This window comes from Lycium ferocissimum, chromosome 11, assembly GCF_029784015.1.
Source record: "Lycium ferocissimum isolate CSIRO_LF1 chromosome 11, AGI_CSIRO_Lferr_CH_V1, whole genome shotgun sequence".
NCBI lineage: Eukaryota > Viridiplantae > Streptophyta > Magnoliopsida > Solanales > Solanaceae > Lycium > Lycium ferocissimum.
Genome location: NC_081352.1, coordinates 44,704,478 through 44,722,586, shown reverse-complemented (window position 1 = coordinate 44,722,586; position 18,109 = coordinate 44,704,478). Strand labels below are relative to the sequence as shown.

At 36.5% G+C, this 18,109-nt stretch overlaps 2 protein-coding genes and 1 pseudogene across 2 annotated transcripts; 1 reads left to right on the top strand and 2 right to left on the bottom strand.

Moving 5' to 3' along the window:
• Positions 1-2,500: 2,500 nt before the first annotated feature.
• Positions 2,501-3,943, top strand: LOC132037736 (fasciclin-like arabinogalactan protein 21). Its single transcript, XM_059428343.1, has one exon. It carries the CDS (start codon positions 2,706-2,708, stop codon positions 3,741-3,743), a length of 1,038 nt encoding a protein of 345 aa, XP_059284326.1. The 5' UTR covers positions 2,501-2,705; the 3' UTR covers positions 3,744-3,943.
• Positions 3,944-4,101: 158 nt separating this feature from the next.
• LOC132036305 (disease resistance RPP13-like protein 4) lies at positions 4,102-8,997 on the bottom strand. The gene is made up of 3 exons (XM_059426613.1): positions 8,807-8,997; positions 8,323-8,405; positions 4,102-7,007 (listed from the first exon to the last, which is right to left on the bottom strand). Exon 3 carries the CDS (start codon positions 6,998-7,000, stop codon positions 4,349-4,351), a length of 2,652 nt encoding a protein of 883 aa, XP_059282596.1. The 5' UTR covers positions 7,001-7,007; positions 8,323-8,405; positions 8,807-8,997; the 3' UTR covers positions 4,102-4,348.
• A 4,235-nt stretch (positions 8,998-13,232) lies between these two features.
• On the bottom strand, positions 13,233-17,828 carry LOC132038390 (disease resistance RPP13-like protein 4; annotated as a pseudogene).
• Positions 17,829-18,109: the final 281 nt, after the last annotated feature.

The following is an 18,109-nucleotide window of genomic DNA, read 5'->3' as shown; positions in this document are numbered from 1 at the left end:
AATTCAGATAATTCGCACTGTATCGCGCCCATTCGGGGGAAGCGCTCCCTCTAAAGATTTTTTCCATATCCATGTTCGAACTCCTAATTCCTAATTAAGGGAGGAATGCTCCATTGCACAAGTTAAATTATGTATTTGTCTTAAAAGTTCATTAACTATGTATAGATTATTTATTTAGAACTAAATAACTTTAAAATTAGGATACATAACTTATAAATGTCAAATTAGCCGCATTTGATTTGAAATAAATAATTTCATCAAAATGGAAGTTAAAATATTAAAGGAGTGGACTGAAAGTTTTGCTTTCATATATTGAAAATATATTTATATGAAATTTAATTATTACTAACGTAATTACCCACTTGTGGGACTACAATGGATATATGGTTGTTGTTGTTGTTGTACACTTGTACTAACACAAATTATATTTCTTTAATTAAAATATCTACTTTTATATCTTGAGTTTGGGCTTGGGTTTAGCGCGGGCCTCACATAACAAGTGTGTATATATATATATATATATGTGTGTGTGTGTGTGTGTGTGTGTGTGTGTGTGTGTGTGTAATATTATTGTAATTTTACCTATTTAAAAAGTCTTTCTTTATTTCTTAAACTTTGTGTCTAGTCAAACACCTTCATATAAAATTGGATGGAGGAAGTACTTCTTTTTCAAAGCATTTGATTAAGGGTAAGTTAGTAAAAAAACTTAATTTCTAGGTGAGTTGTTTTCTTAAGGAGTGTTCCCTAGCTCAAAACACCACTGTTATTTTCTCTTTTCTTTTTGGCAATTAAAGATTTTATTAACTACCAAGTGCTGCAATACAAAGTAGGAATTAGAAGCTTATATGATCACTCAACTTTGGGTAATCGGCTACTACAGTCCCTCAACTTTGTTTTATCTTTCAAAAGTGGCCTCTATAGTCACTCAACTTTGTTTTGTCTTCCAAAAGTCACTCAGCTATGGGTAAGTGGCCTTTATAGTCATTCAACTTTGAGTAAGTGACCTTTATAGTCACTCAACTTTGGGTAATTGGCCTTCATAGTCATTTTAGTCGAAATATAATTTCTGATACATATTTAATGACATGGCAGTTATTATTTGATTTTAAAAAATATCTTAAAAAATAAAAATTATTTATTAAATTTATATATTTAGGATTCAATTCATCATATTTAGTGCATATAATACTAAACTTTAGGCTATTATTCATCATTAATACATAAAAAGAATTAACTTAAACAATATATCTCAAGTAATATTGCAAGACATAAATAAGAAAAAAAAAGTTATTCTAATAATATAAAATTCTATCAAATTAAGATTTAAGGTCTTCAGTTTGCTGAAAATAACGAGGCTAATGTGTTACAATTTGAGAATTTTTTGAGCAAAGTGGCTGCTGGAGAATTCTCCGGTGAAGATTCGGCTAGTAATAGTGAAGATGAGATTGAGGCTGAAGGAGGGGATAATGTTGTCGAGATAGAATTTTATATTGGTAGAATAGCTTTTTTAATTATTTATGCCTTGCAATAATACTTGAGATATATTGTCTAAGTTCATTATTTTTATGCATTTAATGATAAATAATATCCTAAACTTTAGTATTATATGCACTAATTATGATGAATTGAATCATAAATAAATAAATTTAATAATTGATATTTTTTTAAAAATAAATTATAACTGCCACATCATTAAATATGTACAGGAAATTATATTTTCAACTAAAATGATTTATGGAAAGCTAATTATCCAAAGTTTGAGTATTTATAGAGGCACTTACCCAAAGTTGAGTTAATTGATCTTTGGAAGATAAAACAAGTTGAGGATTTATGGTGGCTAATTATCCAAAGTTAACTCATCATATAAGCTTCTAATTCTACGAAGTAGACGGTGAAGCCATACCAGGCTTGTCTCTTCTTAATGTCATCCAAACAAACCTTTCACAACTAAGCATCTTAGAACCTATCAAAATCATAAAGTACATATAAATTAAAGGCTAAAAACACCACTTATTATATAATAGAGAGAGTAAAAGCTAATCGAAAAGTCTGTGAAGGAATTAATGAATGAACGGAACAATAAAGACACTCAAAAGTTGATATCAATTGATGATAAAAAAAGGTTGATATCAATTGTTTTCTTTCGTATTTGCAGAATCACAAGAAGATTAATCATAATGATACTCCCTCCGAAACCGAACAATATCGGATTAATTTGGTATGATAATGGTATAGTCCTTTTAAAAATTGAAAATCGAAATTATCGTACTGAAATTTCTAATGCCGTATCATGCCCGTCCCTAGCTCTGTCACTACTTGTATGATCATAGGTATTTGAAAATAAATAACTTTTAACATTTGAAATATTAGTCAAATCTTAAAAAATATTTAAGTAAAATATTACTACATTTTTTGCTCGTTCTTAATGACATAAGTCAACTACACAGAGGTCTGGGAAAATTCCTCGAGTCTTTTCAGCTTAGAGGGTGGAGAGTGCAGATGTTCCTTTCTCTTTTTCTTTATCTGTGAAATGAAATAACCAAACAAACTGCGAATTCAGTATATTTCACTTAACAGACCACCCAATACAAGGCATTACTCAATATTTTTTCTCTGGCTGAAGCAACTTTTCTTTCTCATCTTCACAAAACACAAGAATCACATTGCATACACAAAAACAAGAAGAGAATTAATTGTAAGTAACTATGGCTAGTTCTGGTTGTCATGCAGTTTTCTTCGTAATCCTCTCCATAATCCTAGCATACACAGCAATCACCACAAGCATGCACTCTAAATCAACCAAGAACTACTCAAATTCATCTCAACAACTCATCAAACATTCCCTCACAATGAACGCTTCTAAAGCTCTACGTAATCAAGGTTTCAACATCTTAGCTACTCTCCTTCAAATCTCTCCTGAAATTTTCCTTTCAACTCCTCAATCAACCATTTTCGCCATTCAAGATTCCGCTATTTCTAAACTCTCTGTTCCTTCTTGGGCAATGAAACAGCTTTTACAATACCATACTTCACCTTCAAGAATCCCATTTCAAGAATTGTTGACAATGTCCCAAGGTAGTTGCTTGATGTCCCTTTTATCTCAGAAAAAAATAGCCATCACCAAAGTTGATGAAAAAAAGAGGTTTATTATGATCAACAATGTATCTGTTTCTCATCCTGATTTGTTTCTTGAAAAAAGTCTTTCAATTCATGGAGTTACTGGGAATTTTTCTGTGTTAGATTTTCATGGAATGGATGAACATATGGACGTTATTCAATCACCAATATGTGAAGAAACATCAAACACAAAGGACTTGGTTGATTGGACTAGGATTATTAAGTTGCTAAGCTCAAAGGAATATGTTTCGTTTGCAATTGAATTGCATTCTGTTCTTGATGGGATTCTTCGAGATTCTGCAAATTTGAGTGATGTAACAATCTTTGCTCCTCCAAATTTGGGGTTTTTATCATCCCCTTCACCATTTCTTGAAAGAATTGTAAGGCTTCATATAATGCCAAAGAGGTACACTTTTATGGAATTGGCTTTCTTGCCTGATATATCATCCATCAAGACACTGGCTCCAGGCCTAAATGTTACCATTTCTAAGAGAAATTTTTCGCGCATTTTGACAATTGATGGCGTCGAGATCACAGCACCGGATACTTTTGTATCGAAGAGGTTCGTCATCCATGGAATGTCTCGGCCTTTTGAGTTGGAGGAGCTATCCATTTCATTCAGATAATTAGCTTTCTTATTTTGTGCCACTAAAGCATTAGTATTTCTGTTAGATGTATATTTTACTTGACCACGTTGTGCTGTATTCATTTCAAACTAGATTTAAGATACTAGTACTAGATATGCAAGTTATACTAGTAGTGCTTCTTATGTTTAGATTTGTAGCTCCAAAATTGTTATTTGGATGTAACATCTTAGCAGAGTTGATAACCATAATGTCACATAGTATTTGTTATCTTCTGACTTGCTAGTTCTATCATACTTGATTTCAATGCCCAATTGCTAATTTTCATTTGATTTTTTCGCTTGACGAACTTCCAATAGATCGTAATGCCGCAATACTTTCTGTAAAAAAGTCTGCAGCCTAAGAAAAAGGAAACATAAGCTCCACCATTCACAGTAACAATAAATCAGCAAACCATACAAAATTATCACCTGTTCGTTACATGAAAATTGTATATGAATAAAAACTCACAAAACAAGCATACAGAATAGAAAATAAGTGAACACTGTGGTAACAGCATAATGTGGTACCAGTTTTCCACGAGGAGAAAAAAAAAATGGAAGAGCGCATTATTGTGTACTGAAACTGAAGATTGGAATCCTATAATTTCAGTGCGTGTTGTCAATTTCTCCTTCATTGTTTCCTTCATGGGACGAAATCACATCCTGTTCTTCATTGTCTTCCTCCTCTTCCTCTGGCTTTGTCCAATATCCTAAACCCTCAACGTTACATGGGAACTTTGTCAGCGAATTGCAGTGGCTGACTTCTAAGTATTTGAGTGCTGGCATTTCACTTTGGAATGTTTCCCATGTTTCCCCCAGCCTTGGCAAGAATTTCAAGCACAGTCCTTCAACATTCCACTTACCTACATTACCTCCCCAGAAATTTTCACTCATGCGGTTAAGCACTCTTGAATCTTCGATACAAAGGTACTGCAGTTGAGGAAGTGAAATGGGGTTTATCCATGCTGGTGTGGTTTCTCCGAGGAAGTGCCTTAGGTATAATTCTTCAACACGCGTTGGTGGTGACAAGTTATCCAGCTTCCTTATAATGTCCTTGTTTTCACAGTCTCCAGCATTGATTGATAGCACCCTTAGTAGTTTAAGGTGTTCCAATGCAGCCAATTCCTTGTCCTCTATCATGCTTTCCTCCGTTATGTCTAATTGCAGTACTCGTAGTTGAGACAGTGCCACGATCTCACTCAGGTGACAAGCTTCTGTTGTTGCTGGGCTTGGTATCTTGAACCCGTACAGCTCTTCAATATTAGAAAGCCTAGAGAGACCTTGTGGTAAGCATGAAAAAGATGGACAACTTCCAACATCAAGAATTGCCAATCTTGGAAGTGTCGTGATTGATGTTGGTAGCTTTTTCAGTTCCTGGCATTCTCTAAGAACCAGTATTTGGAGACCCCATAACTTCCTAACAGAATCTGGAATTTCGTCCAACTTATCAACACCTCGAAGATTTAAATAAGCTAGTCGCTTTAGTGATGTGATCCAGCTCCATAGATCGACTAAACAGATGTTTTCTAGCTTGACACATGACAGGTCCAAGACCCTGAGAGTCTTGATTTCAGCCAGAGCGATTTTCCTGTTGAAGCCGATGATATTTGTCGTAGTGAGAAGAAGTGCTGTAAGCTTTGAATTCCCAGCCAAGGATTGAAAAGTTGTTTCTCTGGTGACCCCCAAGTGCCTAGAGTTAACTGTGGCTATGTGCCTGCCTCTTTTAAAGCTACAAAATGACTCTTCTTCTGCAACCAGGATTACCATGTCCCGAACCATGTCATGCATTTTGCAACTGTAAACTCTACGATCAAAGTTTCTTCTTTGGGTAGCTTCAACCAAGCACCTACTCACCAGTTCAGACAAGTAACTAAAAGCTACATCTGTTGCAGTTTCTGTGCCATTGCTACGGACTAATCCTTCCCCTACCCACCAACGAACCAATTGTTCCGCCTCAATTTCATGGTCATCTGGATAGATTGAGAAGCACAATATGCACTGCTTTAGATGAGCTGGAAGCTCATCATAACTTAGTTGCAAAGATGCCATTACGGATATATTGCTTTCACTATCCAATACCAATTTCTCTCGAAAGTTTTCACATATCCGCGTCCACTCCCCGAGTGATTGTGGTTTTGATGATAACATCCCACCTGTGGTCTTGATGGCTAGAGGAAGACCATGACATTTGCGCACGATCTCTCTCCCAACATCTTCCAATTGAGCATTACACTTCCCTTTAGTTGACAAAAATGCAAACTTGCAGAACAATGACCAACTCTCTTCATCATCAAGCAATCTTGGTCGATGAATTCTTGTTTCTATGGCTCCCATTCTCTTAACAACATCCTCATTTCTTGATGTGATTATAATACAACTATTGTGCTCGATAAACTTGGGTAATCCCCTTGAGATCCTATCCCACCATCCATCATCAATGCTCCATACATCATCCATGACAATCAAGTATGACTTATGTGAAAGTGCTTCAAGAATTCTGTTAAGCATCTCTCCTTTGTCAGTTCCACTATCATCTACATTTAGCTGTCTCAAAATTCCCTTCATGATTGCCAGCTCATCATAAGTTTGAGATACAGAAACCCAAACTTTCTTTTGAAATCTCACATTCACTTGTCTGTCGTGGTAAACCTTTTGCGCGATTGTGGTTTTACCCAAACCGCCCATACCAACAATGCCAACATGATGTAACGACTCGCTGTGAGAGAGGATCCATTCTTTGATTTTTCTTGTATCTTCTGATAATCCCACAATTTCAGATTGGTCAAAAATGTGTGAAGTCCATCGTGTCCGTCTGCTGCTGCTATCCTCGCTTCTAGATTGTTCAGTTATTGGACCAACAAAAGTCCTCAGCCTCTGATGCATTTTCACTATCTCCTTGTTGAGTTCTGTCAGTTTCTTTCCAGTGTTGTATCTGAAAGAAATCTCCCTTGGAGATGGAAACAAGCAAGAAGAATTCCCTTTTATCTTTAGATAATCTTCGCGAATTTGGCAATCCGTGATCACGTTATCTGCTTCATAAGTTAGTTCTTGAAGATCAGATAAGGTTGATTTGATAGACTTATTGTTTCCTTTCAGCCTGTTTGCTTCAGCGAGATAACAACGCATGAGATTCAGCTCTTTCTTCATCTCTTCAAACTGACTTTCAAATTGCATAGCATATTGAGCATGCATATTCACTTGTTTTGCCAAGTCGTTCACAATGAGCTGAGTTACAGCACTTATGATTGGGTCGCCCATCTCTCAGCTGCAAATTTATCAAAATTGAAAACTTAATGAGCCCTCATAGACATTAAATGGAGCAGAAAATAAGAAATCTGCTATCAGTTGCAATGATCTTTAAATATTTTCGGATTAGAGAGATTCAATATGGTTGTCTTGTTATGAGTCCCAAATTGCGTGAGCCTTACATGTAAATTGTCCTCTATTTACGACTCAAAATTTCCTTACTGAGCTAGGATTACATGAAACTGGTATTTGGAAATCCACAGAAATTTTATTGTTAACTGACTGAAGACAGAAGGAAAAAATTTCTGGTAAAAATGTTTCTAAGTGATATCATCATGACTCTCCAAGTCATGTGCGATAGAAATACCTAACTGTTTAGAATGAGTAGTGGGTTTGAACTAAGTCTTGGCTAATTAGACGTTGAAAATCATAATGTAACGATGCTTTTCAAATCCTACTATCTGTTATATCCTTACTGCAATAATTATTGCTAAGAAGACTATCTTGTGGCATATTCACGGATCTCTGGATTCTTATGTAGCTGACCAATTTGATATCTGGTAATCAAAACATAATATAGCTCTCCAGATTCGTTTACTAGCCCAGTGAACTGAATTCTTCCAGATTCGTTTACTAGCTATAAGTAGCTTTTAAGCATCAACTACTGAAAAACACTTTTTCTAGTGTTGGATTTTGGAATTGTCAAACTCTAAGAAGGTACTAAAGTCTTTGCATATGAGTTCTGTGAAAAATGAATATCTAAAAAAGCTAATCTGAAGCTCAATTAGTAAGTAATATGAAATGATATGGCTAAACTTTCCATTGCAATGATACATGATATGTTACCTAGACATTTGCAACCATGAACTGATGTTTAAAGCCGATTCCAGATTTCACTTACAAATAATTTAGAAGAAATTATTTTGTGATAGACACTTGGGTGACACATAGAAGGTCTTTTGTATTAAAGAAGTAGCAGGAATGACACTGGAACTACACATGAACTTATCACTGTGTAAGTACATAAACTTGTTCGAGAATCAAGAGCTAGTAAGAAATTACAAATAATTGGTTCAGAAACTAATCAGTTTGTTCCAAAGATCTATGTTCTTTCAGATTCTTTAAAAATATTGCTGGACATGTGTCGGGTCCTCTAAAAGTAGTGCATATTTGGAGGGTCCAACACGGGAGTGGCCCTCTAAAAGTAGTGCATATTTGGAGGGTTCAACACGGGAGTGACAACATTTTTTAAGAGTCCGAGCAACATAGCCAAAGATGCTATTATGAATGTTTAATTTATTGTAACTTTTAAGAAGAGTCTCAAGATTTCTTACCTCACTGTTAGCTGATAGTCTGATAACAATTTTGCTCAGAGGACTCAGAAATCCAACAGTGTCTCCGCAAAACTCTTCAAGACCTAATCAACAAGTCATTAACTTAAATAAAAATGAAATGGAAAGGAACAGGGACATATGAAGAATGTAAACCTTCAGGGGAACTGTGTAGATGACAATAATAAATAAATAAATAAAAAAAATACTATGACACGTTTTACATCTACATTTGGCAATTACCTGAAGTGGACTGGATGACTAGTCGTGACCAAGAAAATATTGTTTAAAAGCTAGGAAATTAGTCTAAACTGAGGTTCCCCTAAACATATCTTTTGCAAAATAATAATCTTTTCTAGTTAGTAAAATGATTTAATTACCAAAAAATATGAAGCATGACATGTTATGGAGAAGAAACATTAAAACTCTGAAACATTGCAAGAGCCTGAGAGAAGCATAGAATAAGAATGGATAAAGGAATATTTACCTTAAACTAGTGATTACAAGTCTAGAATTCAGAAGAAAAAGAAAGGTTTGTGCTCCTTCAAATTTGGGAAGTGCCTATTTATTAGAAAGGGCGAAAACTACAGATAAGAGCAAGACCCCCTTTCTCTTCACTGGATCAAATATTAAGTACAACTTAAGAGATTCCATTTTGTTTGTGCCCACATTACAAATGTTATTTTAGCTATATGATTTTTTCCATAAGAGATTAGTACAAAAATAACATATTCATTTTCTTATATTCAAATTGTAAATGATCAATAAGAAATTGTTTCCTCTATTTAGTGTTGAAGCAACGGTAAAGTTATCTCTGCGTGACATCTAGGTCACGGGTTCGAGCCGTGCATGTGGCCAATCCTTCGCACTAGGGTAGAAACTCGCATCACACCTTAGAGTATGACCTTCTTCGACCTCGCTAACGCTACTTTTGTGCATCAGACTTTTCCTTTTTTAGTGTTGAGACATCTAGAAATTTCTCCATATGGTTAAACTTTTTTCTTATTAGCATTTAACTTTTTATGAGCTCTAAGCGTAATTACTCAGTGTAAAGTCATGGGTTTGAGCCGTAGAATCAACTATTAATAATTGAGTCAAATTAGACTACCTACATCACACCCCCCTAAAGATCGGCCCTTTCCCAAAACTTGCATAAATGCGGAATGCTTTATACATCGAACTCTTTTTTTTTTTTTTTGAAGTCAAATTACTTAGAGTAATGACTAGTGATTGAGATTTAGTGGGCAAATTAAAAGAATAAGCATTTGATTGTCTTACGATAGATGTTGTTGGCTAAAAGCACCTAAAAAAGATACTCTTAACATGATGTGATATTGTCATTTGGGCCTAAGCCCCATACAGTTTTCTCCAAAAGGCCTCACATCATTAAGAGATATCCAACTCCTTATAAGTGCCTTTTTTTCTTTCCGGCGACCAATGTGGTACTTTGTTCGCACATCAACAATCTCCCCCCCGAACTAAGTTCCACGTGGCTCGTTATCATACCACGGTCGCATTCAACATGTTTGTGTGCCACCCATACCGTCGAGTATTTACGATTCGAAGCCCCCCGCGTCGTGAATGCGTCTTTAAAGCTACGAGGTAAAGGTCGTAAACCGCCCGTAGACGGCAAAGGCACTAAGCCAGGGCCCCACGCCACACTCCGCCATCTTCATACTCGTCCCACCGAAATCATTTTCTCGATACCGCTTGTTGAGGTACGCCCAAAGACATCTTAATACGATGTGATATTATCCGCTTTCGGCCAGCCCGCACGGTTTTTCCCAAAAGTATCAAGCATCATTAAGAAAAGATTCAACTCCTTATGTACTCTTTTTCTTACCCGACTAACGCGTACTTTGTTCGCACACCCAACAATTTCCCCCTCGAACTAAGTTCCACGTGGCTCATTATCAAAAGTCTAGTTATGGCCCAGGATACCAGAATAGAGGCCCATGGAAAATTTCAGTTTATTGTAATTGGTTGTGTTCTTCAATCAATCTTGCAAAAAGTAACTTTAGATCATAGGGTTCCTTTTGATGTTTTCCATTAAATTGAAGGTTAATTAGGGGCATCTGATCCTCATGATTTGTTCTGCTATTGATCACTCGACTAATCTCCACTTTCAGATCAAGTCCCCATCAATGTGTTCTAGTTCCAATTTGGTAAAATGAGTATCAAATAGTCGGGTGATTACTAACGGGCTAATTCGGTAAAGTTTTATGCTCCATAATACTATCCTTTGTCAGACAGTAATTATAAAAAAATAAAGAGTTAATTTTTTGCGAATTTCACCTCAACTATTCGTTGTTCCCGTTTCCTACCTGAATTAACACCATCTATGTATTAAAACACACCTCAATTATCAGTTGTTCCTTTTCCTATTGCTTGAGACCATCATCTCAAAAAAAGACTTTTTAATTTGGTTATGCGATTCATATGTCCATTTCTGGTCAACAAATAGCAAACTTCCTATTAGCCTTTTGACTTTGGAAAGAGCTTGCAAACGCAAAACGCAACATGCAACAAAATATCTATCAAAATATACGTTCATGTTTTCAGTAATATGAGAAGTCAATTCCTCCTCCTCTTTCTCCTTCTTCAACTATCTTTGCTTCTCCAACACAATTCACGGTACTAATCTCGTCTTAAGAAATGAATAAAAAAATAGAATATTTATCACTGATCTTGGGACTATTTTTCTTGCTAAGGTGACACTTATTTTGGGTGAAGGGAATAAAATTGTGCAGCTGAATTATTGGCAACTGACCACTTCATAATTCATAACATGGCCTTACGGAAATGATACGTAGTAAAGTTGACACTAGTGGTTGTTAATAAAAGTATAAAGGCGGGATTCTTTTAATTGTGCAGCTGAATTATTGGCAATTGACCACTTCATAATTCATAACATGGCCTTACGGAAATGATACGTAGTAAAGTTGACACTAGTGGTTGTTAATAAAAGTATAAAGGCGGGATTCTTTTTATTTTTAATTTTTATGAGCGCTGCAAGCATAGTTCAAAACGAAAAGGTGAAATGTAACGCTGGAAAGTTGTTTCTTCAAAAGTGTAAAATATTGTGTTGGATATATTTATAAAGAAAGACCAAGACCAACACCCTAATATTGGGGTCCTCTTCTTGAAGTCTAGTAATGGGAGACTAGCTATGTAGTTTTCATTGTGGAAAAGTTGAGGATTTTTGGAGACATATGCTTGTGATATTCTAAATTATTGGAGAAAAAAGTAGAAGTGTGCACAAATGCTTTCCTTAAAATTAAAAGCTGATTGAATCAACATAAAGTTGCTCTTGTAGAAAAACTTTCCAATAAAGGTGGAGTTAATTAGACAAAAAGCTGGAGATAAATATGAAACACGTTGATCGTTGGGCCATAGACTCGGGTGGAGCTGAAGGCTTCACAACTTTCACCGGAAAATTATAATGTATATATAAAATAAATGTTAAATTTTCTTGGCATATTCTTCTGTTTTCTTTTTCATATTTTGAACTCCATCACTGCATGAACAGTTTCCCAACTTCAAATATTACCTTTTTAAAACAATTCAACCAAATCATGTCCAAACACCTTAATTTAAAGTTTAAGTGGTCTAACAAAGGTTTCCTGAAATAAGGAGCCATTATTTAGTGAGTTATACATCTACACAGAATAATCACCTCTACAAATATAAACTAAACTTTTAGGCAGGGGTGTAAATGGTTTTCAAAAAAACCGACTGAATCGTACCGTACCTAACCGATTTTTAGGTTTCTTTTAATAAGACCGACGGTTTTTACAAAAAAATACAACCTTACCGAACAATTAGGTTGGTTTTTATTATATAAAATAAAACCGAAAAAATAATAAACTGTACCAAATAAATTTATGTGTAATATTAGATTTTAATATAATAAAATATTAAATTTTTGTCTTGGGTTCGGGATAATGAAAATGACCACAAGTCGGCAGCATAATTAACACCTAAAGTTCCAACTCTAAAACCTATTATACTACTCCTATTGAAATTAAATTAGTTCTAGCATCTCGACTAGTAACTAGCTTGTCAGCTACAAAGTATTCCAACGATCTTGGATAGAAAGATACAAAGTATTAGATATCTTTCCTGTCATATGATTTTAAATTTTCTCTTATTGGATACTTAATCTTAGTAGACTCAGTTCTTGAGACCCATCTTGATTGATTTTTGCCTCCTCGTGCGATATAAATTATACTTTTTGTCTTTACTTAACATTGTTTTACACTACCGTAAAATAAATGGAATATCTTGACCACATTTTGCTCTTTTCATTTCAAACTAGATTTAGGATACTTTAGTCAGTAGATATGCAAGTTATAGATGAGAAAGAGTACTAAAATAACTTCTGAACTAAAATAACTTCTGATGTTTACTTTTGTAGCTCCAAAATTGTTACTGGATGTAATATCCAAGCAGAGTTGAGAAGCACCATTTTACATATTTGCTACGTACTTTCTAACTTGCTAGTTCTATCATACTTATATTAGTACCCAATACCCAATTTCCATTTGATTTTTGCTTAACGAACTTCCAATAGATATTAAGGGCACAATACTTTCCGTAACAAAGTCTGCACGCCTAGAAAGAGGAAACTGATGACTCGAATCCGATAAGCTCCATTATTCAAAGTCATATAAATTAGCAATCAGCAAACAATACAAATTTACCACCAGTCCGTTACATGAAAACTCTATTAGAATAAGATTCAACAAACATGTCATTGATATTATGTAAAGCAAGCATACAGAATAGCAAATACATCACTGTGCTAATACATAATGTTGTACCAGTTTTCCAAACAAAAAAGGGAAAGAAAAAAAAAAAGAAGAAAATTGCATGATTGTGTACTGAAACTGAAGATTGAGAATCACATAATTTTACTGCATGTCATCAAATTCTCCTTCCCTGCTTTCTTCATGGCACGAAATCACGTCTTGTTCGACTTCGTCTTCCTGCTCTTCCTCTGGCTTTGTCCAATATCCTAAACCCTCAACGTTACATGGGAACCTTTTCAGCGAATTGCAGTGGCTGACTTCTAAGTATTTGAGTGCTGGCATTTCACTTTGGAATGTTTCCCCCAGCCTAGGCAAGAATTTCAAGCACAGTCCTTCAACATTCCAGTTACCGTCATTACCTCCCCAGAAAATTTCACTCATGCGGTTAAGCACTCTTGAATCTTCGATACAAAGGTACTGCAGTTGAGGAAGTGAAATGGGGTTTATCCATGCTGGTGCTGTTTCTCCGAGGAAGTGCCTTAGGTATAATTCTTCAACGCGCATTGGTGGTGACAAGTTATCCAGCTTCCTTATGATGTCCTTGTTTTCACGGTCTCCAGCATTGATTGATAGCACCCTTAGTAGTTTAAGTTGTTCCAATACAGCCAATTCCTTGTCCTCTATCATGCTTTCCTCCGTTATGTCTAATTGCAGTACCCGTATTTGAGCCAGTACCACGATCTCACTCAGCCGACAAGCTTCTGTTGTTGCTGGACTTGGTATCTTGAAGCCGTACAGCTCTTCAATATTAGAAAGCCTAGAGAGACCTTGTGGTAAGCATGAAAAAGATGGACAACTTCCAACATCAAGAATTGCCAATCTTGGAAGTGTCGTGATTGATGTTGGTAGCTTTTTCAGTTCCTGGCATTCTCTAAGAACCAGTATTTGGAGACCCCATCACTTCCTAACAGAATCTGGAATTTCGTCCTAACTTATCAACTTCTCGAAGATTTAAATAAGCTAGTCGCTTTAGTGATGTGATGTCACGACCCGCGCCGAGAGAGTGACGAATGCCGAAGCCATTCGAAAGAGGCACCATATCATACTACTATCGTCTTGACACAATACACACATATTTCTTTAAAACATGTACACATATCCCCATATACAAGCCCTCACGGCAGCAAAAGAATAATAAGCAAAATATACATCAAGAGTCACAAAACCTCCGTTACCCACATACAAGTATCTACGAGCCTCTACTGAATCTCTAAAGTCATGAAGATGGGACAGGACCCCATCACATCCAAATATATACACAAAAGAATACATCAGAGACGGCACCTCCGGTCTATGGAAGTGCTTTGTGCGACGGATCATTTCTAGGAAGTCGGGGTAGTCTCTAGCCTGCACATTGAAGCATGAGCACGGCATCCAAAAAAGAAAGGATGTCGGCGACGAACAATGTCTTGAGTATGTAAGACATACATCATAAAAATGGAAGAACAAGAAGATAAAATAAAGATGAGAAGCTACGGTGCATAACTGCACTCTTAAAGCGGAGCCATGCGTACATACGCGTAAATATCATATCATATATTTCGCGAACGTGCGACCCGATCCATATATCAATATATTGCCGTGGAACGTACGACCCGATCCATCATCCATATGGCCGCGTCGGGGTGATATCATAATATGCAGCTAGGTGATCAGGTGGCTATGCGTCTATAGCGCCTCTCTCCCCCCATGTATATACATATACATATACATATATATATATATATATATATATATATATATATAAATATATAATATACGTAGCATGCATGAGAGCCCAAATGAAGATACGCTCTCTCGGAGTGACGTAAGGTCGTAACCCCCCGAGTACATTATGGCATCATCATCATCATTGGTCGTGTCCGGGGTTATCCATGACATAACTGAGGCCATATGTTATATAGCTCAGACTTGGGCTGAAGCCATATGCTTTATAAGCTCGGGACCATATATGTTATATACTTTAACTCGGGACACACCGAGGCCATATGCTTTATAGCCTACTCAGTCACATCATGAAATCATTGAGAATGTTAAGTTTGAAAATCTTTCGAATTGGAGTCATTGTAAGATTCTTCAGGAACTTTAAACCTTTGGCATCTCCAGGAATAGAAATATGGGGAATGACATATATGGGGTTACATATGGGGGTCATGCCTTTGAAGGGAAAAAGGATAGCCTCACATACCTTTGTGTCTCCTTAACGACGTCGACTAAAAGCTCTCCTTCCAACTTACGAGTCTACATATAAAAGGATTCGTACAAAAGTTAGATTGCTGAGGGCATACTTACGTTTAAACTAAAGTGGATAAGGCTAACGAAAATTGGGCAGCATTTCGTTTGTTTCGACAACTTTTCCTCATGTAACAAAACAACTCCCAAACAATACAACGACATCCATAATATCGTAATAGGCAAATTCCCTCAAGTTAAACATTATTCAATCTCCAAACTCATTTCCGGAATCCTCCATAATCATAGCTATAATGCAACTTCACGTATATCGTTCGCATAATACTTCCTCGACATCATTAACACCATTTATACTAAAATTATACTTATATCATACCATGAATCACAATTCAACTACCCCTTCCAGCCAACATACTACTATTTGTATACTTAAGTTCATATCCAATACTTGTTTCTAATTCAAGTTCTTCAACTACTCAACACTCTTAGTAACATGAAATAATTGTAATACTCACCTTTGGTTATGTAGAGATGGTCTTTGAATGAGAATACTTCACTTGAGAAAAACTCCACTTGCCTTCCAAGGAGATTTTCAACTTCTACTAATCTTTAGGAAGCATTCACACCCTTGATTCTACTAACTTTTGGTGTTTGATTCTTTAATTTCCCTACTTGGATATGTGTTAAGGTGGTATGGAGAAAATTCTAGAGATTTAGAGAGTGTTGGAGAAATGGGAAGTGAGAAAAAGAAGGGAAAACCGTGCCTATATAAAAATAGAATTCGGACCCGACCCGAAATATACGGTTCAATATACGGTCCGTACAATTTATACGGTCCGTATATTGGACCGTATGTTCCTTCCAAAATCTCCAGGAAAATCACCCTTTACTGGAGGGGTTCTACAGCCGGATCTACGGGCCGTATAAAATATACGGTCCGTATATACGGTAGTATAATCCCCAGTTTTTTCGATTTCGTTCTCGTCGCTTCGTTTGATCTCGAATCTTTATGGAACCTTCTTGGTACTTGTGCAACACTTCCTTAACGATCTAATGGACATCATGACTCATTCTTGGGACCTTACTAGATATTCGTTAGTTCAACACCCGTGAAATCCTTCCAAAGCCTAGCTTATACTTAGCTTCCCTTGGTGAACTTAATTCCGCCAAGTCGCATAACTTAGAAATATCATCACATATACATTAAGACTACCAATCACCCTCTCATAGTCGTGAAGGCCTCGTGTCCGTCTTAGCTGACGTCAGTCTATTTACGACGCAACGTCACAAAATTACCGAGGTGTAACATGTGATCCAGTTCCATAGATCGACTACACAGATGTTTTCTAGCTTGACATGTGACAGGTCCAAGACCCTGAGAGTCTTGATTTCAACCAGAGCGATTTTCCTGTTGAAGCCGATGATATTTGTCGTAGTGAGAAGAAGTGTAAGCTTTGAATTCCCAGCCAAGGATTGAAAAGTTGTTTCTGCGGTGACCCAAGTGCCTAGTGGTTAACCGTGGCTATGTGCTTGCCTTTTTTAAAGCTACAAAATGGCTCTTCTTCGCAACCAGTGATTACCATGTCCCGAACCATGTCATGCATTTTGCAATCGTAAACTCTACTATCAAAGTTTCTTCTTTGGCTTTCAACCAAGCACCTACTCACTAGTTCAGATACAAGTAACTAAAAGCTACATCTCTGATGCGGTTTACGTGCCATTGCCACGGACTAATCCTTCCTCTTCCCCTACCCACAACGAACCAATTGCTCCGCCTCAATTCGTGGTCATCCGGATAGATTGAGAAGCACAATATACCCTTTAGATGAGCCGGAAGCTCATCATAACTTAGTTACAAAGATGCCATTATAGATATATTGCTTTCACTATCCAATACCAATTTCTCTCGAAATTTTTCACATATCCGCGTCCACTTCCCGAGTGAATGCGGTTTTGATGATAACATCCCACCTGTGGTCTTGATAGCTAGAGGAAGACCATGACATTTGTGCACGATCTCTCTCCCAACATCTTCCAATTGAGCATTACACTTCCCTTTAGTTGACAAAAATGCAAACTTACAGAACAATGACCAACTCTCTTCATCATCAAGCAATCTTGGTCGATGAATTCTTGTTTCTGTGTAGTGGCTCCCATTCTCTTAACAACATCCTCATTTCTTGATGTGATTATAATACAACTATTGTGCTCGATAAACTTGGGTAATCCCCTTGAGATCCTATCCCACCATCTATCATCAATGCTCCATACATCATCCATGACAATCAAGTATGACTTATGTGAAAGTGCTTCAAGAATTCTGTTAAGCATCTCTCCTTTGTCAGTTCCACTATCATCTTCATGTAGCTATCTCAAAATTCCCTTCATGGTTTCCAGCTCATCATAAGTTTGAGATACAGAAACCCAAACTTTCTTTGAAATCTCACGTTCACTTTTTCGGGTCATGGCAAATTGCGCGATTGTGGTTTTACCCAAACCGTCCATACCAACAATGCCAGCATGATGTAACGACTCGCTGTGAGAAAGGATCCATTCTTTGTTTTTTCTTGTATCTTCTGATAACCGCACAATTTCAGATTGGTCAAAAATGTGTGAGGTCCATCGCGTCCGTCTGCTGCTGCTATCCTCGCTTCTAGATTGTTCAGTTATTGGACCAACAAAAGTCCTCGACCTCGATGCATTTTCACTATCTCCTTGTTGAGTTAATGTCACGTTCTTTCAAAGTGTTGTATCTGAAAGATATCTCCCTTGGAGATGGACACAAG

What these genes read in the sequence shown, in the direction of transcription:
- LOC132036305 (XM_059426613.1), bottom strand. Translation starts at nt 7,000, where the DNA reads ATGGGCGACCCAATCATAAGTGCTGTAACTCAGCTCATTGTGAACGAC.
- LOC132037736 (XM_059428343.1), top strand. Translation starts at nt 2,706, where the DNA reads ATGGCTAGTTCTGGTTGTCATGCAGTTTTCTTCGTAATCCTCTCCATA.